This window comes from Anabas testudineus, chromosome 16 (genome assembly GCF_900324465.2).
Source record: "Anabas testudineus chromosome 16, fAnaTes1.2, whole genome shotgun sequence".
Lineage (NCBI taxonomy): Eukaryota > Metazoa > Chordata > Actinopteri > Anabantiformes > Anabantidae > Anabas > Anabas testudineus.
Genome location: NC_046625.1, coordinates 3938195 through 3965621, shown reverse-complemented (window position 1 = coordinate 3965621; position 27427 = coordinate 3938195). Strand labels below are relative to the sequence as shown.

General features: G+C 38.9%; 1 protein-coding gene across 3 annotated transcripts in view; it reads right to left on the bottom strand.

Moving 5' to 3' along the window:
- The window catches only part of LOC113169795 (thrombospondin type-1 domain-containing protein 7A), a 124881-nt gene that overhangs the window by 42117 nt on the left and 55337 nt on the right, over positions 1-27427 (bottom strand). For all 3 annotated transcript variants that reach the window (XM_026371504.1, XM_026371506.1, XM_026371505.1), the window contains 7 exons: positions 23744-23899; positions 22363-22566; positions 18816-19010; positions 16051-16297; positions 4870-4985; positions 3639-3774; positions 1210-1313 (listed from right to left, as the gene is read on the bottom strand). In XM_026371504.1, the coding sequence (XP_026227289.1) occupies positions 1210-1313; positions 3639-3774; positions 4870-4985; positions 16051-16297; positions 18816-19010; positions 22363-22566; positions 23744-23899 (1158 nt within the window). The remainder of the gene's footprint in view (positions 1-1209; positions 1314-3638; positions 3775-4869; positions 4986-16050; positions 16298-18815; positions 19011-22362; positions 22567-23743; positions 23900-27427) is intronic.

Here is a 27427-nt window from a genome sequence, read left to right as displayed (position 1 = left end):
AGTGTGTGTGCGAGCAAGTCAGGAGAGAAGCACATGCTTTTATTTGTTCCTTATGTTTAATAGCGCCACTACAGTGTTTTATCACCTATAAGGAAAGCCTTTATCCAGGTGAACAGCACAATGCACATGTCATAAAACACAAAGCAGAAAAGACAGTGTGTCTCATTTGGTTTAAGTGAATGACAATATGATTTCTGCCATTTACAAGTGTTAGAGGTGTGAAAACAAGAGGGGCTGGACATCAGGTGTCACATGGTATCAAATCAATAAGTGGCTGCACTGAATCTGGGATTGTGCTGTAAATGTCCAATGTGGACCTTAAAGCATTTTTATTAATAACTGATTTTTCCTACTGTTAATCTAAGCTAGTAAAAATGAAGCAGAGATATAAGCAAAAATAATGTCCTCCTATAGGAGATTAAACATAATGAAACTGATCATTCTGCGTGACCTCTTGAAATTGGATTTTTATGAAAGCTTCCAAGGACTGCATGGTGCATCCATCCTCTTTAAAGAGGCAAGAGAAGCTATGCCTTTTAAACACAGAGAGCCACAACTCCATAAAAACACTTGTCTGGAAGACCTAGACAAGCTGAAACAACGATTGCATGACTTGTATACAGTGTCTTATAATTTCTCAAATTTTTAGAATGTTGTGTTTTTTTACAGTTGCATTACCAGTGCTATCAATCACTTGTACAGTAAAACATTGGTATTTGATTAGTAAATAAAAAACATGAAGCCAATAAGAACAGGTTGGGCTGTCGTATGCTATAGGCAATGTGCAGCATCCTCTTAATTTCAACAAGTGATATATGATTAAAATTGTTTGACAAGAGCCTGAGGTGAAAAACGCCACCAGTGAAACAACTCAAACTGTCAAAGAAGTCTCAAGAGGCACTGTGGTAAGTTGGGAACACAGCTCCTTCACAAAGTCGGGAGGTTTACAAAAAAGGATTACAAAAAATTTAAAATAAAATAAACACTTGGCTGCATTTTTCAGGGCATCAGTGTCAGTTTCTGTTGCTTGCTTGTTGATGTGTTCTCTAAGTAATTTGGCCTTTTCCTTAAACCTTGGCACATCAATCTGCTGCCTTGTGGCCAGGCTGCAGACGCACCGCATTGAACAAAAATTGAATTTACTCTGATTAGGTATGGTTCAGTGAAGATGCACAGGGATATGGGAGATGAAGAGATTGTTTTCTGAACCTCTTGTTTGAAGACCAGGGCCACAGGTCTCCTGAGCACCGGGGCTGTCCTGTCTGAGAAACCATGGGACTAGCTGGCATTTCCTCCATTTGTGGGTTTTCCACCTGGAATAAATCAGGACAGTACAGCCAATTTCAGTGTCCATGATTTAACAAACATCACTCAATAAAAATAAGAAATATAAGGAACAGAGAGCGCACTAGGGCTGAACTAAAGTAGTTATAAAAGAACTCATTGTTATTTATATAACTTATTAAGTTCAACTTAAAGTCTGTATTTGTTGTGCATAGTGTTGAAAATAACAAAACTGAACCAAAAATGATGACAAATTGGTCCTGTTTCAACATTCAGGATGTTTTTGTCCAAACTTGACCAACCTAGCTCACACATACTCAGATATTACTTTTTAATTATATCTGACCTCACTCAGTAACATTCAAAAGTGGTGTTACACCTAGACAAAACTGCACAGACATTTATAGCACATGATGAAAACCTCTTTTAAAAATACTCTTGCTGCTAGCAAAGAAAGCAATCACACAGAAATTACTGCAGCCAAACCCTTCAACAAAGGACAACTGGACAGGAACTGTCGACAAAATAAACTGTTCTGCGAAAAGGTTTTAGGCACTTGACATGTTTAGATTTGTATCCCTCGCACAGCTCCACCGAGGAGGCATCCGATCGATCCCAATTTCATTCTGCTGCATAACAATAACAATGACCCCAAACCTACAGGTTGAGTCATAAAGACCTATATACAGCAACAGGAAGAGCGAGTCCTGCAGCAGACGGCATGGCCCACACGGAGCCTGATCTCAAGTCAGTCCAGTACAAGAAGAACCAATCTGCCTTTAAAAGCTGTGTGTAGCTACTGTAAAGGAACTGGTGCAAGGGTGGTCACAGTTAATACTGAGTTAGTTTCAGTATTTTTCACATGGATCAATAAATAAAAACTGACCATGGCACCGTTGTACATATGAAACCATACAAACATACCAGGCTCCTGTGTCCCTCTCATATCCTCATGTATTCTGGTCACTTTTAAACACTTAGCCGTTGTTTTGATGATATTTTCACACTCAGTACAGATTTTTTCTTTTTTACTAGTTTGATAAAATTGTTTAATTGTTTATTTTTCCTCAGTTAACGTCAACTTCTCGTATTTGCCGCCGTCTTAGTTTGAATCGGAAATAAAGTCGCTAACTGAGAAATGAACCATAAATGTTTTAGCCAACAAATGTTGGCCTCAATATTTTTGTATTCACACTGAGAATCTACAACTACCTTCATTAAAAAAATTGTTTTTTAAACGACCCTTATGGGTTTTCAAACATCGTTGGTTTACCGAAGTTGTAGCTGTGTCCTGTAATTAACGCTAACTGTTTAAGCTAGCATTAGCTTCACAGATAGACAAACGATCTGTTTCAAATTATCCAAATGTTAGAGGTCTCTCTTTTTTAAAGTAAAACCACCACAATGCGTTCTTAAAAATGTACCTGGTAAATTTCGGCAACGTTGTTCACCAGCTTTCTATCATTAACATTACCCTCCACAGCTAGCATTAGCATTAGCATTAGCTAACCAACGTCCTGCTAGCAGCATGACGATCAGCCTTAGCTCGTGTATTTAGGGCAGGAGTGGCCACTCTGTTGATCTTTTCTAAACGGAAAAAACTACTGTTTTTTTTCTTGTGTTTTCAAACATCAAAAATTAACACAGAGTGGTATGTTTCCTTTTACAAAGATCTCATATAAATGTACACACTCCTATTTTAGTGTTTTTGTTTTTGTTTTTTTTATCAAAACTATTGTAATAATAGTAAGAACCAGCACAAAGACTTTTTCCAGCCATTTGTGGGATAAAACTTTCATAACTACATAAAATATAACATTCAGGAAGTTGTTTGCTGTATCAGCATCAGAAAATATGTATCTGACGCCTCCACACTCCCATTAAATCCCAGCCTGGTGCTGTTAAAGGATGATTATGTTCTACGTCAGAACAATAAAGTAAAATAATGAATGTTTAAAAGTAGAGTTTGACACACTTCACAAGACAGAGACAGAGACAGATGTTTGACCTGAAGGTTCTGGACACCTTTATGATAATAATAATCCAGATTAGCTAGATGCTGAAACACACACCAAAGTGTGTTTCTTTTTTTTTTTGTTTGTTTGTTTTTCATCAAACACTTAGTCTTACTGTAAATTAATTTAATTGATATAGTTAGTCCACAATGTAAGATTTTACATCCTGTGCAGCTCTCAATAAACACTGAGTTGTGACCGGCAGTGTGCAAGTGAACATGAAAGGTGTTTTATCATTTCACATTTGCAGCACATCTTTTTAACTAGTACAAAGATGCACTTGGGGAACACATACATGTACGTTTGACACCAGCATAATGGGATCATGAGAGTATTTACCTGAAACCGGGACAGACTTTGAGGACCTCACAGTCCCTCTCTTCCTCCAGCACTTCTGGACATTCCTGTCCTCCATTGGATGGCAGTTGGATGATAAGACGTTTCCTTGATTGAGTTCTCTTCACAGCATTACCAGCTGAACAGACACAGACAGTTGAATTAAAATACGAAGTGGCTGCACCGGAAAGTGGTCCGAAAAATGTCAAAATGATAAGACTGCTCTGCTAATAGTTCTTGAAGATGGAGGTGGGGCGCCACTCATTCTAAATCTAACTGCAGAGCCTTCATAGACAAAATGCACATCTGATTATTTGCAACATCAAGCCATCAACAATGATCCTTGGAAGTGACTCACATTTAAATCATGGTATTTACATGTGTGCAAGTGCCTTCGAGTAGTTCATTAAGATGAAAAAGGTCTCTGAATAGTCCTGAATCCAGCCCTAAACCTCTGTATGTGGGTGGTGTGTAATTCTCTGCACAAGGTGAAGATATCAACAGCATCACATTAAAATGCACAGCCATTTGTAAAGCATGCTCATGCTCAGAGATTTATGTCACAGTGTTTTATGAGGAGGTCATCAAAATATGGATGATAATGATTTCCAGTCATAAATCAATATAATGTATTCGCTGCCGCTCAGAGGATTGGCCAATGGCTGTCTGACAAAGGTGACCTCGTCTCAACAGTGTTTTTCTTTCACAGCATGAAAACAACAACAGCACATACTTGCTGACACTTGTAGCCACGGGCGAGTCGGCTTGCTAGGCACACTGAAAGAGGTTGGCCCTAAGGTTGTCTTACATGCCAATCTGTCAAATTAATTATGTGTAACAAGACTTGTGTGCATGTGTTTATGGTGGTTAATGTGCCTGACTCTGTGCAGAGTGCTCGGTGTAGTTTTTCCACACAGATACACAATGTACGTGTATACTTACAAGACTGATATAGAGTCATAGCGACGAAATGTGATCATTGCTTATTATCACCTTAAAGTTTTCTATTGTGACTTGAAATTCTAATGACATTTTAATAATATAAAAAATATTGTAAGTGTTAGAAATATGTGCCATAAACACTATTTTAACTAAGCACTGTAGGAGCTATGTTATATCTCAGACTCCAACTAGGAAAACATAAATATAATTAGCTGAAAACTAAAAAAAAAATAGAAATGAATATCTGAAACCATGACTCCTTTACTGTTTCACACATTTTTGTCCACTGTACCTGTGTCACAGGTAACAGGACATGGCGTCCAGTCGCTGAACGGTGTCACAATACAGTCCTTCTTGCATGGTAGCTGACACGGTCGCAGGGTGCTGGGACGAGGGCCGTCTGGACACCTGCAGCATGCAACAAAAACACAAATAGCGGGCTTGTAGATGTTTGGGACACGTACATTTAACAAAACTGTTACTGTGACTGAATCTATCCCATTGTCAAAACATTGTAAGTATTATTTGAATATACGAAAACAAACCTGCCACCTCATTGGCATCAGAATCATCTAAGAACTATAAAATAGTAATCTAAATACATGGTTTGGATTTCTACTCATTTTAGAACTGCATTATTAATTTCTAACATCCACAGGGATTCTTTTATTGACGCTTTGAAGACAGATGTGTTCGGCTCAGATCTTCATCTGAGTTATGAAAAGGCAACTTTTCATAAATAAAGATAATAAAACTGCAGTATACTATAATGAGCCATGTGTCTGATCACTAAAAAACACTTCAGGTGTTTATTTAATGCAACAAATTTTAAAATAAGTCCAAAAATTGACCTGTCCCCTACACAGACAGACAAAGTAGATGAAGTGCGTGAGCACTCTGTTCAGAGAAAGTTGAACTTTGTGACTTTGTGTGTACTTTATCTGTCTCCTGTTGTTTACATAATTTGGTGAGTGAGTGTTAAAATGTGCTTTATACAAAACGTTACTGAACATCAACATGTTCAGAGAATTTTTCCAGCCGTTCAACAAGCACATTCTTCTGTGAAGCTTTAACTTAAAATTGCTTTGCACAAACTGTAAAACATCAACCAGGCCCATTGACTTTCACTGGACACAAGTGACATTTAAATTAGTTACAGCTACAAATATAAACCATGCATTCCAGCTTCAATAAATATCACTGTGGAGGTCTGGAACACTAACCATCTGCTTGAATGCAGAATGTGATTATTCTAGGCACAATCTAGGACAATAAAAGTTGCCATCTGGCTGATAGTACTTGAAAGATATAGAGAATATCCCCCAACAGAGCAATGTAGACATCACAGGAAATGTTTAGCAGATCTACATATGAATGGTTTACATTAACTTCTCTCTTCTAGGAAACAGTAAAACAGAGCGCTCCTAAAGGCTGAACACAGCAGACGAGCCTCAGGATAGAAACTCCCTTGTTTTAACTGGATTCTGCTATCAGTGAGTGATAATCCTTTTGATGGCACAGAATACAGGGTTAAGCCGAGGTTTTTCAAACAAGGGTTATGGTTAATCTTTAGTCACTTAAGCACCTGGTGTCCCCTGTGCACACTAGTGGTCAAAGATAAATAGGTCGAGATAGACCTTCTGGAAAACATCTTGTAATCTGATCTCTGCAACACTGCGTCCCCGGTCTCGCAGTGGGATGTTGCCGCTCTGTTTCCTCATGCTATGGCTGACACTCCAATCATCTGGGTCAGGTTTAATGTTGCTAAGAATGAGAATGAAATTCTCCTTTGGGCGTTCCGCACTCGTTAGCGTGGTGTTATCAGCGAAGCAATAGGGAGCCTCATAGGCAAAATGCTATAATGTAACAGCGACACAAGGAGAGATTTATTTTTAATACCAATAGACAGAGCTAAATCCCTCTCGAGCGGAACAAATCCTCTGGTGTCTTCATAGAAGTAAATGGTCCCCAGGAAAAAAAACAGCTGCTGGATGGATGCAAAGGGGGGGTGAAGCTACATTTACATTTTCTACTTCTAGCTGATGCTCATGTCCAAATAAACAGGTGTGTTGCTTGAGGATACTTCAGCAGGACACAAGGCTGTTGAGATCCAACCTGTGAAGCCAAGACTGCAGAACATTATAGATCCTAATGCTAACCAGGATTTTAACGGTTTATAAATAAACCTGTGTTAACTCTGGATTCCGAAGAGATCAAGAAGCTTTTTATCAAGAGAAACTTGGCACAGAATGCAGTGTGAAGACAAAAATAAACAGTGTAAATAAATCAGCAAGATCTAAATACATTAAGTTCATATGAAACAGGCGGAAAAGCAATATATTGCATAAGCAATTCAGGAAGTATGAGGCTGATATCACAGGGTCGTGAACCAAACTTATGTAAGAAAAACAAAGTGAAAAACTTTTCATTTTGTTTTGTCAGGAGTTCAGTTACTTCAGCCTCACACTAGTCTTCTGTTAAAAGAGGAACCAGACTTTTATTTACTAGTTGTAGCAAATAATCACAACACATACATAGGCAGTCTGTAGTACTGGCAGTGCTGCACTTACGTTCAATTTTTAAGTATAGTTCTGAACCTTCATGATGCTACTCTACTAGAATTTAGAGGAAAACACAGGAATACTTTTTACTTCAATTACACATGTACTATCTTGTACTTGCTACGTTTAAGAACTTAATTTCCAGCTAATAAAGGTAATAATGTCCAGGTCAGACATTTTTGTTTTGATTCTGAATGAACTTACTTCTAAAATTAAATTAATTCTCAAATCCTTGAAAATCACCAGACATGCAAACATCTCCTCATGTCATGAAGGAGCAGAGCACTGATATACTGTAGCTGTACAGTTTAAGAAGATGAGAAACCAAGAGCTCTTTGACAAAGAGGGGATTAAACCTTTGACCTTGTTAAACTTCCTCTGCTACTCAAACACGGTGAATGTCTGAGGATGAGCAACAGTTTAGTACGTGTAAGGACGTGTAATGAAGGTAAAAGACGACAGTTTGAAAAATACTGCTTGACTTATGGTTTTGATTCAGGCACAACACTCTCTGAATACTAAACTAAACCTAAGAGGACTACAGTCCTGTCATATGAATAAACAGTGATATGAATCATTTGCAAAGGTCACTTTAAAAGACAATAAACAATGTCCTGTTGACAGAGAAGTCACATTTGACAAATGGCATTTCTTGTTGTATCATTCGGATGATTTGTTGCTTCCAACTCGCCATCATTTATTATATATGGGTACAAATATTCACAAATTGAAAGTTAAATTAAGAAATTCAAAGTTGGTTTCCAGGAACCTAGGAGTCATTTTAACTACTGCATATGAAACATTTAAAGTTCCTTCTAGTTCTTTTCAATTAAGAAACTCTGCAAACTACTTCCTTTGTTATTTTTCCAACAGCGTGAATAAACTCAAAAGAATAAACATTTGTCTCATGCCTCATGCTTTGACTATAACAATTCATTTTATTAATGTTTAACAGTACATCTTCAACATTTTTGATTAGTCCTCTTTCACCTCAGGTTGAACTGAAAATCTTTGTAATAACATCTAAAGTCTTCGACATATCATCAACATCACCAAGAACTAATGCTGTATAGATAAACTGTTCATTCTGTATGGAGCAGCCATTCAGTGGAGCGACTTGTCATGATTATTATTCATAAATGTAAAAAATTTATAGATAGGAGATGTGTTGATTTATATTGTTGTTGTGAGGTCTGTCACAATAATTATATTATCAACTTATCGCACGATATATAGACACAAGTTCAAACATTTTTGCTCACTTCATATTTGGCTGTTGTGTTTACATTGTTTTATATTTAATTAAAAATAAATCTGATCAACACTTTGTCCACTTGTGCTGCTGTATCCGACGGGCAAAGGACCACACAACAGTTCATCGAGTGGAGAAGTTAAACTGCACTGAACACATACAGAAGTAATCAGCTCTACAAGAGAACAGTAAGTCTTATCAAGAAGAATGAGGAAGACAGCGGCTCTCAGTACATCACTGATTAGCATGTTATCCAGCAAGTTCATATGTGTTAAAGTAAATAATAAGACTTGGTGTTTGACATAAAAAGGTAAGAGAAAGCATGACGTAAGAGTTCCAGCATGTTGTGTGGGGGCATTGAGGCCTTCAGGGAGCGTAGGTCATTCATGTTGCTGGAGCTCCCCATCCCTAACATAACATGATCTTATATTGTCCTAAACAAAAGGTGTTCTGTTCTGTTCTGACGGGCCTAGCTGTGGAAGATCGGACTATTAATGTGCAGCTACAATGTTGATTATTTTACGTTAGAGATATTTTACATTTTGTGCTTGTATATTGTTGATTGTTGTATTAAAGTGCATTGTGCTTGTTTTGTTTGGATTCATTTTAATGTTTTATATAAATATATAATGGTATTGCTGAATGTATTGTATATTGAATTTGTATACATAAATAAGTAAATGTAATTTTCTTTTTAAGCATTGTTTTTTATAGACCTCACATTAGCAGCAGCTAAACATCCTGATTCCATAAAGGTCCTCTCATAATTATGTCAAAATCAGTTGATAATAAAAAGGGGGTAAAGATGTTTTTTCACTGGTGCTGTCCCCGTTTCTTTCTCTCTCTGTTTCTTTAAATTTCCTCTGGCTGCTCCAGGTTCCTGTCCTAACTCAAAAACATGTAGATACTTTGAGCTGGAGGCGTAAATGTAAAGTCTGCGTTAGCCTGGTTACAGTCTGGCGAGCTGCATGCCAAGATTGGCCCAAGACCCTGGAGAGTCTAAATAAGATCTATTGGTGCAAAATATAAAAAATAAATAAATAAATGACTGGACGGGTGGTCACTACTTCGTCTCCAAGTTTAGATTTAGACAGACAGGGTGAACAGGGCTGAGCACTTTCATTTTCTACAATCCCCTCCACCTGTGTTTTAACAGTTTTACATATAGGGCAGCGAGTTGACTCACAGCAGGCCTCCCTCTACAGAGGGAACTATCCCTTTTGTTCTCCTTTTAGTGTAATTATATTGTAGCCCCACTAATGATGGGTATTATCCAAATTTAGATGATTAAAATTCAATTACTGTCCACTTTTGGTTAAAAACAGGCCATGTGTATTGGTGGAAGACAATAGCAGCCAGGATACTTACAGCACAATGCTTGGCTGGAAGACTCTGTCCATGGGGGTGTGAAAGCTAGTTGTTGTTATTTATGCATTTTTTATGTATAGATTTAGTCATCTTACTGTTTTCCTCCTTTGTCATGTTTGTCTCTATTATTATCTTCTTTTATCTTTGCTTGTCATGTTGCATTTTATGTTTATTTGAAGAAAAAGTGTTTATTTACACGGCACGAGGGGTATTTTATCCTAAGTGCACAATTTGTTTATTACACATTTTCCATTTTCTATGAATGAAGCAATCCAATACTGGCATCTGGTTTTTAGTGACTTGCTGTTCCCAGTCGGTGTCAAAATCTCATAATGATCTCTACATGTCATGGTTTGTAGTAAGGTGAAGATATACACAGCGTGGCACTGGGAGCTTGTCCCAAAGCCTGACATTAAGACAAGAAGCCGAGCTAATGCTTATGTTTGCTTGTTGCTATTAGAGCGTTGAGTAATCTGTTTTCCAAAAATTAGCAGATGGTTGAGCAGGATGAAGAGAGGAGATTCAAAGCAGGGAACTGACAGTAGTTTTAAGAGGGTATACACACAAAAAACAAGGTCTGGTGGGAAATGATAAGACCTAATTAATTTCATTACCAAAATTACGGACTACAAAACAAGAACATCATTTGTTTAATTTAGCATAAAACAGCTGCAGTTCTTCAAGGACCTATTCAGTGGTGTCTTTGGCCTCCGTCTTGAGGGCTTTTAGCTATCTATCACAGTCATAAACAGGGAGTAAACACAACCTCCATTAGAAAACGCGACAGGGAGATGATTGACTAGGTTTAATACAGCTCCTGTCGAACATCATAACCATGAATCATTTGTTTCCTTTTTCACAAATTCCACAGCATCAATTTGATTATCCAAACACACATTTGGTACCATTCAGCACACAGACTGTCAGAATCAATAAGCAGAAGCTGTAGTTTTTTCCTCACACCACAACAGCTTTCTCGATAGGATGATAGCAGCCCAAGCCTGAGGCACTGACATATTTGTCTCTGTTGTGTCTCCTGTTTCTATTGGACTCTGACAGTCAGTGTTTATGTGTGTGTTTGTGTGTGCGTGTGTGGCATGCACTCTGTGAGGTTCATTGCCTGAGGCTGCAAGAGGAAGACAGCTAAGATCCATCTGTGAAAAAGACAGAGCACATCTGCATATGAAGAGTGCAGGCGGCCATGTTTGTTTGTTCTGCTGGGATCCCATGGGTGAACTGATCAAGAGTACCTGCCAGTTGGATTGTGCCAAATGAAGACATGCAGTTCAGGAAAAAAACAACCATATCAAGTCACTCCTGAGTAAATCTTGCCTCTAAGCAACAGATGGCCAGGAAACCAGAGATGTTGCATCTTTATGCTATTGCCTCTGTGTGTATGATGTATAAAGCAAGGGTTTCCAGTGAAGGTGTGTTTTAATCCTGCAGTCTGGGACTCGTGGTCTTTAGAATCTGCAGGTGTTAGAGTGATGAGGGTATCATATTTTTTCATAATGCAAGGTTGATAACCTTTACACAAATGCAGACATGTGACAAATTAAAAGAAAGACCTGAATAAATGAGTGGAGAGACACATTATATTCTATGGTCTTTCCATTCATCAGATCTCATCACAATTTATTCTACTTACAAGTAATATCTCTGATGGCATTTTGACTGGCAAGTACTCAGTACAGAGCAAATATAAGAGGTAATCATTTTCACTTTTGTGTTTATAATCTTGATTTTTAGATAAAAATGAAATGAAAATTAGATGAATTTTATTTCAGGGTGCATGTGACAGAAAATTAAATAAGCTGCTAATACTGTTTTATTGCTTTCACATTTTTATGTTGCGTTAGTTAAATTATATAATTTATTATTATAATATGCACTTATTCATGCTGTTGCTATCGTGCAGAGTTGCCATCATGTTGCAGTGTGTGGAACGTGTCTATATCCCCATATGCCCAGTTATAGTATGAATAGAAGCGTGTGTGTGTGTGTGTGTGTGTGTGTGTGTGTGTGTGTGTGTGTGTGTGTGTGTGTGTGTGTGTGTGTGTGTGTGTGTGTGTGTCTGTCTGTCCATGGTGTGAGAGTACATATCTGTCAGATGGAACAGAAAATCTGAATTAGCCTTGGGGAACACTGACACTGTTAATACAGGCATTTAAAGGATTCTTCCTTCAGGCGCCAAAATCCACAAGCTTCCATTTCTGCAAAGATGTAAAATGTTTAAGGCTTCAAATTCTCAAATAGGTCACATTAAGTGAAGTTGCACGTTTTCAGTCCAGAATTCTCTCCTGTTTTTTTATTACCTTCCACCACAAACACAAAGAGATAATTTCACACTAAAAAGAGTTTAATTTTGGAAGATATAAACTTGACTTAATAAACTGAAACTGCTTAAGGCTAAAGGATCACTGCCATTTGAAGGGCTTTAGGAAAGACTCTATTCATGGCCAGGAGGAATGATTACAGCAAGTAAGACCTCTTTCAGTGTTCATATGAGTACCTGCCTGTGTATTTGTCTACCGTTTCTATACTATATCAACTACCCCATCTTCATTGTAGCATATGTGTGCCTTCCAAAACTTATATAAATCACTGCTGATGTGATTATGATTTGACTAAGTTTAGGGAAAGTTTGGGTTTAAATGAATAGATTGTTAAGGTTCAGGAAATCTTGTCATAATGGTCACAACCATAAACATGGATTTAAAGTTAGGACATGCCGTTGGGAACTAAGATGGACTTCAGGCAACTTTAACATCTGTTCAACTAAATCATTACAGTTTGCGTTGCATGTCGTCATATTTTCCAAACGGATCCTCTCGATATATTAAATCAATTTGTTTTTGTTTTGTCTTTTTTTGGACCACTATGCATGCATGTTGAGTACAGATGATTTGGTCTCTTCCTGCTCTGTTAATTGTCTCATGCTGCTTTGAAAACTTGCTTATCAAAGTGTTGATTGCCAGACCTCTTGTATAGCTGACAAATGTGACTAATTGGCAATCAACCTAATGGGACCCATCTTGGTGGCAGCGTTTGTCATCTTAAGTTGAAGAGTCAAAGTCATTTTCCCCACAAGGTTTAGATTATTCTGTCCTGTGTGTGTTTGTTTGTTAGTTCTGGGGAACAACCAAAACTTTTATGTGTTCATAGTTAAAATAAAAGACAGATATTCTACACCCAGATAGCTTCTTTCTTTGTCACAGTACAATGAAAAGCCTACATGCTGGCTTACAGCCTGTTACTGGACCGCTGCCAGTGAAAGTAGCCTGAGGAAAATCCACCTCAAGACTTTGAACAACATCTTTGAAGGTTTACAACAGTCAGGGTGCATAAAAAGGGACTTAATAATGGAAACTGAGTAATATTTGAGGTTGTATACAAGCAAAGCACCATTCTTCAGCACCACGGACAGCACCACTGGTCCATGAAGGCAGGTGAGGAGAAGGCTCACTAAATATGGAGGGACTCCTGTCAGCACAGTGTCTGTCATTCTTTGCTTTTGCCTCCAGGCAGATGGAAACTAAAGCTGTGATGACACATACTGTACACTTTTTTTTTGCCATCCAAAAATAGTGAAAATTGTCACTCTGTTGTGTTTTGACTATTAAAGTCCACACTGCTCAACAACAAACAAATCACAACATGAATGTGTCTCATGCAAGAACTCACGTCTTAGTGAGGCACAGGACTTTAACAGTGTTTTGAAATGGTGGAAGCTGGGAACTGAATACAGAGTGAGATGTTCCTGACAATGTCTGAATATTTCTTCAAAAAAGTGTGAGTGTTGTATGCACAGCAAAATCACAAGTGTTACATTAACACTGGGAATGTTGAATTTCACTCTGGGAGTCTTAAATTTGGTCAAATTCAAAACCCTCAGTGCTGATTTAATACTTGCACTCTACAGCACTGATCTATATTTAAAATACATGAGTTCTTGCATGAGACATGTATATGTGAATACTTTCTAGATGTGCTGTAATTTTGCTGTGTATGTGAGTTTGAATACTGAAAGCTAACAAAGATGTCTTCTCCAGCCCTAATCACTGCTTCCATACAACTGTCAGGACAGCAGGAAGTGCCATTATTACAGCAACATAACTCCAACTACATCTCAAGCTAAAACACCACATTACAATTCAACTGTGTGGTAAAATCATGTAAATGAAATGGAGTGCAAAGTCTGTCAACAAGACCTCTTCACTATGCAGGAGATTTAACAAATATGACATTCACTTATGCAGGACGAAGGATTCCTCCCTATAAATTAGAGCACAGACAGATTTTCATCCATATGATTGCATGACAGCTGAAAATATAAGTTCAATTCTTTCCACTGAAGCAAAACTGACTTCATGCAACTGATCTTCATCCATTACAAGCAAAATAAAACAATAGGAACATAAAAGACATCCTGTGGTAACTACATATCGGACAAGTGACCTAAACAAACAGTTCCACATTAACCGGTACAGAAAATGTCAAACAACACGTGACATATTTTAATTCAAGTGTGACCTTCATTACCAAAAACCTCAATCTGACTCAGCTGAGGTCAATAGCCACCTACTGAGGGGGTGAGTAAGACCACTCTTTGTACTCCTCATTAGTGATACATGTTGCTCTCTTGCTTTTCTTACAAATGAAACCTGATTATATAAAGTTATTGACCAATGAAAACAAAAGATAATGGAGGGAAATTGACTGAAACCTTTGTTTTCTGTCGCTGCTATTACCCTGGACTCCGACCTCTCCTCTGAAGCTGGCTAAGTGCACATGCAGTGTCTGGGTCAGCTGCTGAACTGGACATTAATCTTCATTTGATAGTGGAGTGTTCTCTATGAATCACATTTGCCCTGTACAGAACGCACCTAATAATTTATGCTCCCATCCTCTCCTCGCTGATTACTGCTCTTGGGAGGTTTAACACAGGAGGAAGAAGAATTTACTGGTTTTGAATTACAGTGAGAAACTAAAGGAAGCTCAACAGACAGCATGAGATCATACATACGGTAAGAACTTTTAGATACTAGATCAATCTACGTTGGGTGTCTCTTCTTCACTAAATATAACACAAGCAGATCAACTCCTTTATCTTCTGTTGTCAAGTGAATCACTCGAGCGTAACTGACACCAGACTAGAGCCAAACTTTCTGGCAGATGTTAAAGTAAAATGAACAGGATATTTTGAAGCAGCCTCATGCAGTGTGGTCTTCGGAGCTAACCACAAACATCTCGTTTCTCATCTGCCTCATGATTAAATTGCCTTAAAGTATCATTCCCATTTAATTACTGTCATTATCATCAATGAGAATTTGCCAGCGCCCAAAACGGCGAGGTTGATTAGCCTTTCGGGGACATAGAGATTATTTATTTATCTGTGGTCGCCTGTGAAGGGAAGATATGAACTGGGAGTTAACTTCACGTAGAGCTGCTCAGCTTACTTAGCCAACTCTGTCAGCGTCTCCTTGTTGTTTTCTCTGATTCACTTTACTCTCCTGCTGTCACTTTGCTTCCCACCACTGCTGCTTCCCTCATCTGTCTTTCACTTCCTGACTCCTCTTTTGTGTTTTAATCGCTTCCCTCAATGTCACACACCCATCTGCATATACCGCTCAATCTTAGCTTGGACAGTTTGCCATTGATGTCCTCTGAAATAAACAAACAGAAAATACTTAATGTCTTCGCTCTTCTAACAGACGCTCACAGATCATTACCGATGTGAGAAAGCATTTTTAAATTCTTGCTTGAAGAATGACTCTAGCATTTTTCTGTGTTCATCAAGCTGAAACTCAAACAAAGGAGGTTCTTGAACAGATGATTTCACACCTCAAAAGTCAACTGAAGCTGTCTTTGTCTTCTGTTCATCGAACTGCACCTCTAGGATTCCCCGATTTGTTTCTTCTATTTGGATAAAGGTGTCCGAATCAATAAAATCAGCTGATAAGAGATTTCTTTGAAGTGAAAATGGGCCTGCTCTCGAATCTTGATGACACATGATTGAGAACTGCTGCTCAAAGCAAGTGGATTTTACGTTTAAGAAGAGATTTTGACTCCAACACAAAAGTCCGGAGCTGACAGAAGCTGATTTCACAGTTGTATACACTTAAATAAATCAGGGAGGCAAGAAATAACCACTAAGACTGCTGCTGCTGGTGCTGCAGTATTTCAATGGAAAAACAACCTGCTTGCATATTTATGGCAAAGGACCAGACTCTGGTTTAAAGGAAACATAAACAAGTGTTAGAAAGAAGCACAAAAATGAGAAATGGCTCACTTCTTGGGAGGCACCTGTCCCACATTGACCCGGACGCAGATGACTTTCCGAGTCTGCATTCCCATGGAGCAGAGACCCTGAATGTTGCTGCTGGCACGGAAACTCGTGGAAGTGTTGAGTGATGAGGAAGAGGGGTCTTCAGTACAAGGACCCCAGGGTCCAGTCTGCCAGTGGTAAACTGTACAGGCGTGTTCATTACAGTTCCTCACCTCCTGAAGGGCACTGCTGTTCGGGCACAGGGAGCCACCTGAGAATACCAAACAGAACGAGGATCAACACTTGAAGGTTTCGCTTCTGTATTTCTACTTCACAGTGCTACCTCAGCATCAAACCACGCATTTAGCAGCTAAAGAACATCACAGCAAACAAAGCTAAAAGTAAACCAGAAAGACCACGTCTTGTCTGCTGGACATGTAAAGAGCACATCCTGCTAACACGTGTACCATAACAAACTTATAAGGAGGTATTATTTCCACTTGATAATTGATTATAATGAATCATATGAATCAATTAATGCTCCTAAACACTCCAAGGTTGATGAGTTTAACTTGTTTTCACACACAAACAGGTGAGAACAGTTATATAAAAGAAACTGTAAGTGAGCCAGTTTCAAGTTGCAAGAAAGATGTGATGGTTTGTATCCCTGAGGCTACACACAGCAGCTCATGCTGCTAGATTTAAAGTGCTATGATAAAGGCTCGAGAAGTCATTGTTCTATATCCTTTTTAAAATTTTAATATGATCATTGTAACAGGCTAACAAAGTTCTATTACTATTTTATTGCACATATTGATAATAGGAAAATCAACAACATTATATATATTCAATAGATGCTTACATAAGCCCTGGCTCCTTTCATACTGGCAATTTCCTTCTACTGTGGATATTTATGACTGAGATCAATTTGAATTGTCACGTCTTGTGCAAACCACAGGTCAGACCTGCTCCGCTTTAGTTTGTGCAGTCTCTAGCTGGTGTTTTTCCCATTCCCTTTACTATGCCCATCTTTGTGCCTCCCTCTCATTTCTCCTCTGAGGTGGCAGTCAGTCAGTCATTCAGTCAGTCGCTGGGTCAATGAACTGAGGGAACCCTCTCCGGTTTAGAGTAATTGCCAACACTTAGGGCTTGCTGCAAAGATTGAGGGGCATTACAGAACTGTGAGTTCTCCACACCTGTATTTCGCCGCCGGAGTTGACAGAGCGCCAGCTCCATAATGAGAGGCGGTGTACACACAGTTGGGCCTGAATCACAAGACTGCCAACTCAGACAAATCTCAACCTAATGGTTACTGAGAATGACTTCCTCTCCGCTGAGTGCGCCATGCCAGCTTAGCTGACTAACAACGTGGCAATGCTGGTCCTAACTAGCATGACATGGTGCCTTGAATGAGCAGGAGCGGCTGCCGAACAATGACCTAGATAAGCTGTGTGTTGCACAATGGAGGACAATGAGAAGCAAAAATGATGGTGTAAAGCCAGAATACTGTATGTGAGTTATTAAAATGTATCTTCCACCATCTTATTCAGCAAAAGCTGGAGCAATTGCCACTTAGCATGCATCTTGAATGTCATTCAGCTGATGGATGTCAACCAGTAAGTGGCACTTGGCTTCTTAAAGTCCTACCATGTAAGCAGTTATGCTAAATAGGTAATTAATTTGGCTTTTTAACGTATTAAGTGCATTGTTGTACATTGGTGGTTGCGTATCCTGCATCTCAAAGCTATCAGTACTTCTTTTATTCTTCATTAATATGCAACACAGGAGCTGCAAAATCTGCCAAGAAGCTCAAAATCTAATCAGATAATCGACTCTGCAGGGGGAAGCTACGGTGGGGAGGCAAAGCTTCTTTCAGGTATTGTTCTCAAGAGTGTGTGTTCATAGTAATGTGTGTCTGAATAGACAGAGAGTAAAATTCAATACAGTTTTCTTTTGTATGTCTCAACCTTCTAAGCTACTTCAAGTACAGCTACTACGTACTATTCTAGTCTAAAGTCAAAGATTTACCGAAAAGTTCTGGAAACTTAGGCACCCGTGAAAGACCTTTGATAAATGCAGATGGTAGATATGTTAATGAGACAGGTGAGATATGCAGAACATAAACTAATACTACTGCAGGATAACAGAAAACATCTAATACAATCAAGCTACAGCGGTTCACACACGAACAACAAGCCTTGACTGCACTACAACTGGTTGAGTAAGTTCAAAATTAATTATAAGTTACCCTAAAGCTGTTATGATAATGTACATCGTTTCAGGAACCCAAACGAAGCTAACAATTTTAATTTCGCTATGTGTAGACATGTAGCTAGAGGTTTAAAACAGCTACCAGCAAGCTTTAATTACAAACGTTACCCTCCATCACTGTGATCCACGCCACAACCATGGCAGTGACTGTGAGGAAAACACACACACTCGGATAAAGACAGACGAAAATGTTTGGTGACATGTCAAAAAGACAGGCAGGCAGACACACACAGATTTAAACCAAAGAGAACAAGCATATGCTAAGAAATGATCTGAGAAACAGATAAAAAGAGAGTGTCAGGCGCAGCGACAGACCAACAGAAATAATCACCAGGACAGATAAGCCGACTGTTTGAGATAAGGACAAATGCACATGCAGACAAGTGTGAAATCCAGACTTTCAGTGAGTGACAGCAAAGGACGACTTGAAAGGCCATGACTAAGCCAATATCCAGGCTTCATCTGCATATATTTCCACACATGATGGTGCTGAAGGCTGCCGGCACTCGTAGACTCACCTTCCCCGGCGTTGTATGCCAGAATGGAACGGGTTCTCATCTGTTTGCCCTCGATGGTCTTACTGGAGCAGGTCTGAGAACAGGTAGACCACGGGGTCCAGTCGCTGAGCACACAGTCCCTTGAGCAAGGCACCTCGCACGACACGGGCTCTGGAGGCGACGAAGACGAGCAGAGATTCCTGTCAACCTCCTCTCCTGAAGAAAAAGGTGGCAGAACATGAGAGGATCAAAGGGGTGTCAGAGGAAGGAAGGACAGTCAGACAGTAAAAGTACATATCAGATATTAAACATGTACCCCTGACTAATAAAACTAGGTTTATTATCAAGTAACAGTGGAGAAAGCGTAAATACAACAGTGATACAGCCCCTCGGACTCAGCTCTGGTCCTTCTTGTAATGTATAAAGGCTAAATAGTAGTCTACAGCTCATTTGGGTCTTGTTGCCAAGTAGATATAAGAAGTGCAGTGATTTAGTTGTTAAATAAATGTTGAAAGTTACTATTTACCTTTTGCTCCACAGGGAAAACTTTCTATCTTAGATTTTGTGTTGAGAGGCAGTTTTAGTTTAGTATCTAGGTTTTATTTCTTTTTCAAGGCTGGCTGGTTTCTTATGTTGGTCGTGGCTCTCAGGTTTAATTTAACCTGCTGCATCTGGTAATAAAAGACTGAAAAACTCCTCACTAGCATCATATTGTTTTATGTTACTCGCGTCTCTCTCCTGCATTAACAGGGTCATAACAACGTAAGATGGTCATATGTTCATTTGCTCACATTTTAATGCTCACATAAAATTAATTCTTGTGTATATAGTCAGGTTTTACATGTAATAATACTAACTTTCAGTACATTAGAGAGTCAAGGCAGCTGATACTGGTACTACTCAGGTACAACTATGCTTTCTGTAATGGACCTTTCATAAAGGCTCAAACGTCACATTTTAGAAATTCAAAAAGCATTCGTCTTTAAAAGTAGTGCCTCCAAATCCCCTGCTGGCTTTAACAAACACACCTTGGCAATTCCAGAATATTTCAGGGAAGAAAGTGAAAAGCTGGACAAAACCAAAGACTGAATAAAATAAAGTTGCACGACACACTTTAATTCTAAAGGACTTTTAAAAATAAGAAACAACTCTGTCTGTAGTGTGTGTCGTCTAATGAAGTAACTAATAAAGTTTAAATGTGCCAGACGCTTACAGGCCGACTGAGGACAGGACACACTGGGTGGACAATGAGAATAAATTTAAAGGCTCAAAGATTTATTGCGAGTTATGTTGTCCCCCTCAATGCTGCACTTAGGGCAGAGACAGTTGTAGTAGCTGCGAACATGAACAGCTGTGAGTCTTAATTGATGGCACAATGTCAAGCATACAGCCTATTTCAAAATGTAGAGACACGTTTGTTTTCTTGCAAAAACTAATGCACTTAATTTTGGTTTTGGTTTGGTTTTAGTTTAATCTTTGGGTTGTGGCCCCTCACAAGAAAGCAGTAAATAGTCGAGTTGGAAATAATTATTCAGAGAGATTCAAGGATTCAATGTTGGATTAAATTATTCACAAAAACAGCTGATATTGGAAAAATGACTAAATATTTTTTTCTTGTAGTGCCTAATTTAGTAGTGTGCAGTGTACATTCTTCAATGTTTCATTAGGTCTGCAAACACAGGGATGATCTGTGATCCTTTGATTCCATTGTCTTTATATTATAAAGCAAGTTTCTAACTCAAAACACACTTTTTGAAGCTTTATATTCAAACTCGCTACCCAGAGGAGACATTAGGGAAATGGTAGTAACTTTACTGGAAAATAATGTCTAACTGCAGAATAAATCAATCAATTTGACATCACAAATCTCAAACAAATAGCCAAACAACCAGCGTTAGACTTGTGTAAGCTGTCCTACATCACAGAAACAATTAAAAACAGTCTGCGTTTCTATTTAGACGTGAGTATGAGGCATTTGTAGAATGCTCTCTTGACTCTGGCCTCCCTGCATATGAAAGTGGCAGTGAACATGAACAGAGCTAATTCACATGGGATAAGCAGATTTCTACACTATTTCCATGTTTTATTAATAACCATCGGCCATCACTGGATTATATTAACCCGCATATTTGTCTGTGTTGCTTCATGTGCTGCCATGAACCACGCAGACAATATTTTATTCTGTAAGTGATGCATACACCCAGGAAATGTAAACCCTTCAGTGGTTGAATTGAAATTTCAAGCACTGGAGAATCGCATGAGCTTCAAAAGTCATACTGGGCCTGACAATGCATTAAGATGTCACTCTGACAGATCTGCAGTGAACCAATCATGGCTGAACTGAGAAAGCATGAAAATAAGAAGTGACAGGAGACCCAAGCAGTTTTACACAGACAAAACATGAATGAACAGAACACCCACGATGAGAGGAAAACCTCCGAGCTCAGTGGAGAGAGAAGAAACAGCTCTCCGCCTAAGTGGGCAGGCGTTCAGCACGGGGAATATCAATAGCCAGTTTCAATAACATTTGTATCGACCTTTGCCTGTTGTCTGGGGCCTGGCTGTGTGGCCTTTTCTTTTATGACTGGGACACACTTGGGGAAAATATACAGCTGACATTGCAGAGAAAAACCTCTGAGGCGAAAAGCAGAGTGAAAATCCAAACAGAACAAATCAATTTTCATCAGATGAGGGAGTGAAGGTGGTGGTGGTGGTGAGGATCAATCAAGCAAAGTCAGAGAGAGAAAGAACCACTGCTGTAGCACAAGGGTGGAGTATCCGGTCTAACTTCACTGAATACCTGCAATTGATGTATGAACTTTGATTTGTGGGAGACGTTAGAAGGATGGAAAAAACGTAAACAAAGTCACCGCATCGGATCATAAAATGAAGATTTACTGAGTGCATTTGGAAGTGAATGAGATTCTTAAAGCTGCAGCTCGGTCTAACGTTACATGCTGAATAAACAGCCATGGTACTATATGTAATCCAAAATAAAATGATCAATAATGTGTTGTACCTTATTTTGTCTTACATTTGTCCACTGCCTGAATGCAGCAAGGAAATATCTCTGCACCACCGCCCCTGCTATTTAAGATTTACAGTAATAAAAAGTAGCGGTAGAAATTAGAGGCAGTAGAGGGCACAAGACAGTCAAAGACCCAGGGCCACGAAGGATTGATTTGATTTAGTGGGAGTAAGATTTAATTGTGCGTGCAGAGAGGAAGACTGTAATGAGGGAGACAGCGTGAGAGAGCTGACAACGCTGAATCAAGCGAGTGTTAAAGGAGGAGAGGTTTAACGGGGGGGGGAGAGGAGACTGGAGAGAAAGTTGATGAACGGCAACCAGGAGTCCAGCCGTGGAAATCTCCTCACGTAGAGCAGTACAGCTGGAGTTGGAGGGTCAGTGGAGAGGTGACTTTGAAAATAAGGATTTTTTATACAATGGGCAGACCTGTGTTTCAGTGCAAATGGAGGTGGGCCAAAAGCACAGCACACTCTAAGGATGCGTAAAGAGCAGGAGCAAGACGTGAGGCATCACTTTCAGAATAACACCGAGTTCTCTCACCATTGCTGCTGACGCACTGGACCTCTGCGAGCTGAGTGCCGGAGCCACACGGCTTCTCGTCATCAGGGATGCACTGATCCAAACCGAGCATTCGCCAGTCGTAACAACTGGGCTCGTCACACGGCACCGCCTCCACCAGGTGCGGGCAGTTTCCAGGTCCTCCTGTGGGCTCGTTGGTGATCTGTCGCTTCCTCAGTTTGAAACCTGCACCGCAGCAAAGAGTATTAGGAGCATGTACACAAAGCTATATCTTATCATTTAGAATTTGTTGTATGTTGTGTTTTCTCAGGTTGCCTTTGTTTTATGTCACATTTACTTTTTGAAAATTGAATATTTTTCACAGTGCTGTAGTTGCAGCTGTGTTAACAGTCTAATAGCATCATACATAAGAATGTGTCAGTCACACGGGACGTTTACTGCACAATCGCTTTTATTTTACTGCCCATTTAACTAAATGAAGCAGATAATATTTACTTAAGCAGCATTTTAAGTCTACAACTTCTACTTGTAATTGAATATTTTGATATGGTGGTAATGGGACTTTCTCTAAAGTAAATGATCTGAGTACTTCTTCCACCACAGATGATGGATGTTCATGATTAGCATCTTTCATCATCTTGGTTTTGTTTGATGGCTGACTTGTCAAGACTCATTAATACTAATGGGAATATGAGAAAAACATTCCCCCACATCGACAGAGCTTGAGGCGGACAGAAATCAGATCACTAAATTGCTCTTTTACATGTACCACATTAGATTTATGTGCAATTTTGCATCAACATTTTACTTTTACTCAAACCGTGAAGGCATCAATGGAAAAACTGATGCTTACTGATTGTGCATGTTACACTTAATTATAATGTGGCTGCAGAACCACCCACAGAAATGGTTGGCTCCCTGGGTATTTTTAACCAGATGACCTGTGATGATTAGAGACATTGAGTCATTAATTATTCATTGTTATTCTCTGAAGCTACAGTGTATAGTAACAGGGTTGTAGCTAGTCGAAAAATTATGATAATGTTCACCAATGAAAAATTAGAATAAAGGTTGCAGATTTGTGAATGATTTCAGGCTCATATATAATGTTTATAGAGTCTATTTGGGAAAATAAGAAACTAACAAAGCACCAAATCCTTTGCAACCATTTGTCGGGTTTATTACAGTGGAAGCAACAAAAATAAGTTATATACGATTATAAATTAGTTGCACAAATGTCATAAGTGACAAATCACCAACCAACATCTCTACTAGAGGCCAAAAAAGAAAATGAATCCATGCAAAGAATAGATCACATCACAGCTGGACTGAGATTATATTATCATATAATGCTTGATGATTCCCATAAACCATGACGTTATCTATTTACATGTCTTTGTACCTTTCTTTCCAGCCTGATCATCACAGTTCTCGAAGGTGCACAGCCCCCAGGCGCCCCACGGAGACACCTCGCAGTCGATGGGACAGGGGATTTGGCACAGCTGGGATCTGTTGGGAATCGGACCCTTGCACCGCTTGTTCTCCACCGGGCGGGAGGCTGAGTGAATTAGTGAAAGGAACCACAAAATAAGCAGCACATAAAATGAACAAGCTCTGCTTTGATCCTATTCTCATTTGTCTTTGTGTGAGGCATTTTACCAACACTACAATCACAGGAACGCCACACAAAAATCCTTATTTACTTTTATTCCTGCCATTTAAATCCCTATAGAGAGCAGATGAGCACCACGGTGTAAAAAACAACACGCCTGTGAAGTAGGCACTATTATCCTTTTGTTTTGTTTATCGCCATCCTGTTAGCATGTCAGAATGATAAATTAGCAATGATTATCTCGTGCAGCACCTTGCTAGCAACATAAAACGTTGTGGAGCCCGGCCTACCGACTCTCAGCGGAGACGGGAGAGATGATGAACAATACGACTAAAAGTATGAAAGAACAGTGACAATGTCTAATGTTTATTTCATGAGGTGTAATTTGGCATCTACTTCCCCTAGATGTGCAGTGTGGGATTTAGAAAGCCCTTGCCATCAAGTAACTGGTAAGTGCATGGCTGTCTGAACTCCCACTGTGGAACTTTGTCAAAATAAAAGGGAGAAATGCTATCACCATTCAAGGCACAACTTTGACAACTGTGCACAATACATTTCTACATGTCTGCACCACAATAAATAGATTTGATGTGTGCTGTGTCTGAAGATACTGAGTTTATGCATTTATGCATGCACATTTTGTATCTATGTTGATGTCAGTGTCATTTCACAGAGTCTTCCAGCTCTGCATGCTGGATTTTTTTTTTTTTGGTCATTTTTGATGCTTTGTTCCATATTTGAAAGTGGAGATTGCCAGAGAATATGTGGACAGAGAAGGAGAATGAGGCTTTTTTTATAAGACTAAATCCCACAAAGTGATAGTCCTGCAGTATCTGTTGTAAGGAAATGAAACAGCTTTCATACTGAGAGTTAAGGTGGGAAGATTTCTGTGCATGTATAGTAAATATGAAACTATACCAGCAGCTGGTTAGATTAATTAACAGTTAATTCTAAACATCTTAAACAACATTTTGTGGTATTGTGTGAGATTTAGTTCCAGATTACTGAGAAACCCTGGAGGTAACAGAAGAAAGTACAATATGTTAAATACTATAATTACTGTGAGTCCAATTTTAAGGTGCTTGTCCTTGTCCGTCCTTGAGTCTTTCCATACTTTAACTTTTACTCCACAACAATAATTTTACAGCTTTAGTTACTAGTTACTTTTACAGATGAACTAATAAATGATGATGTTGTATCAGGGATGAACCACCTGGATGATATAAAGTATTTTAAATCCGTCCAACCTAACTTTAGCTCTTATTTTTAATTGCTTCTAGTGATGTGGTCACAGATCTGGATGTTGTACTGCATCAGATCAATCAGCATCAGAAACAGGATGCTGTAGATCTGATTTTTGCCGGTGTAATTTTAATTGATTTGTTAGATATTAACATATTCCCAACTTGTCCTTGACATTATGGGTGAACATACGGTCATTATGTTTATAGAAAACATATTTCTGATTGCAGTTTAATTTTATGCCTAACATCGCATATATTTGAGCAGTATTTTTTAATTTGTACTTTTAATTGAGTATTGAGTTTGTGTACTTCTACCATCTCAGATGGTAGGCAGATTTCCTAGTCTTTATACTAGACTAAGTTCGCTTTTCATAATTAGCAGCCAGCTATCAGAAAGACTCTCAGCACAAACACAGATGATCTATTTTTCAAAATGTCAGACTCTTCTTTTAAAGACCAACAGCACACCACCTCCATGCTTCCAGGTCTCAGTTGGTGATAAGAGTGAGTTCTGCTCACTCAGCAGACAGGTTCAACCCTCCCACTAACACTGACTGACACTTCTGAGCCTCGTTTCATTTAAAACTACACACACACAGAGAAAACATGAACTGTATTTAATTTTAAAATGTGCCCTCAGCACTAATAAACTGATATAAATCAGTATTAAACCTAAAAATATTAGATTTTAGAGAGGCAGACTGGGAAATGCTTACACCATTTACACTTTAGAGGAGCTTTATTTTTTTACAGTCAATTCAACCACTAAAAAAATACTGCCATTAAAATCAAACTTCATTCTGAACACTATCAATAATACAGGGGATATTTTGAGTTCCACTTTTCAGCAGGATTAGGTACAGTTTAACACAAATCAATATCACTTCTCCAGAGAGTGTCTCGTTGGTTTTTCCGTCTACAATCAACGTATTACACTGCAGTTTCTTCATCAACACCTGTTAGCATAAATAGACTTTGTTTCATTTTAATTTGATGCGGCTGGAGGATAATGAAAGGCTGAATTAGCACCATCTGTTGTGGTGTCTGTTCCTTGGCATATTTTGAAGTTTCTTCCTCCCAAAAGCAAATCCACTTTTTGTGAAAACTGATGCTTAGTTTAAAGCATGAAAGTAAAAAATACATATTGTAAGACTTTTTTCTACAAAGGGTGAGGGTGGATTGATCTCCACTATTCAAGTGTTGAGTGATAAATTTCAAATGCGTGTGGATATTTAGTGATGCACACAGAATAATATTTTCCACATGTTCAACCTGAGGCACTTTATTTCCTATATTCCAACTGTTCCTACAAGACATCTAAGCGCTTAAAGTCTCACATAGTCAGGAGAGCTGGATCATAATTCCCACAGAACTGTACAAGGCAAATCAAGAGGAGCTTTTGAAATGCAAAATGGTTAATTCCTCTTACAAACACACTCAAAAGTCAAATACTGAGTTTGCTGAGCCACAGTTAATCCACGTCTTAATGTGAAACTACACTGACTTCAGTCTTTTATCAATCCATTTGTGAATACAAAACCGAGGGCCAACAGAGTATTGGTCTCGGTGTGAAAAAGAGAAAATATGTCTCCACGTCCTGCTTCTCTATTAGTCCATTTTAAAGTGTCTTCTCCAGTGGGTTCATTTTCCTATTGTACTGAAATGACAACAGAGAAAAAAAACCCTCATGCGAGTCTGGCTTACTGTCTACTGCGGTGGAAAGTGTCTCACGTCTCACCATCCACATTCTGTTTGTGAGGGGGAAAAGTTTTTCTTACAGTCTCTTCAAAGGTTCAACTCTTGTGCCCAGCGATTTAAGGGAGAATACAGAAGTTTGTTGTAATACTATCTGTCACTTTGTTGGATTTGGCAACAACACTGAACACTGCGAATAAAAAAAGAGCAGCAGCCTTGGCTTGTAATTCAGTTCAGATGTATGTGTTGTGTACAGGAAATATCATCACACTGTAGGAAAGGAAAGGAAAGGAAAGGAAAGGAAAGGAAAGGAAAGGAAAGGACAGATTGGGAGAAGAAAGAAGATGAGAGGACACAAACAGGGAGGAATCAAGTGGCAACAAAAGAAGACAGGAGAGTATGCAAGGCAAGAATAGAAGAGGAGAGGAAACAAACATGCAATTAAGAGGGTGAGAGGGACATGAGGAGAGGAAATTAGGAAACAAGAAGAGAGGAAACAAGAAGAGAGGAAACAAGAAGAGAGGAAACAGGGCAA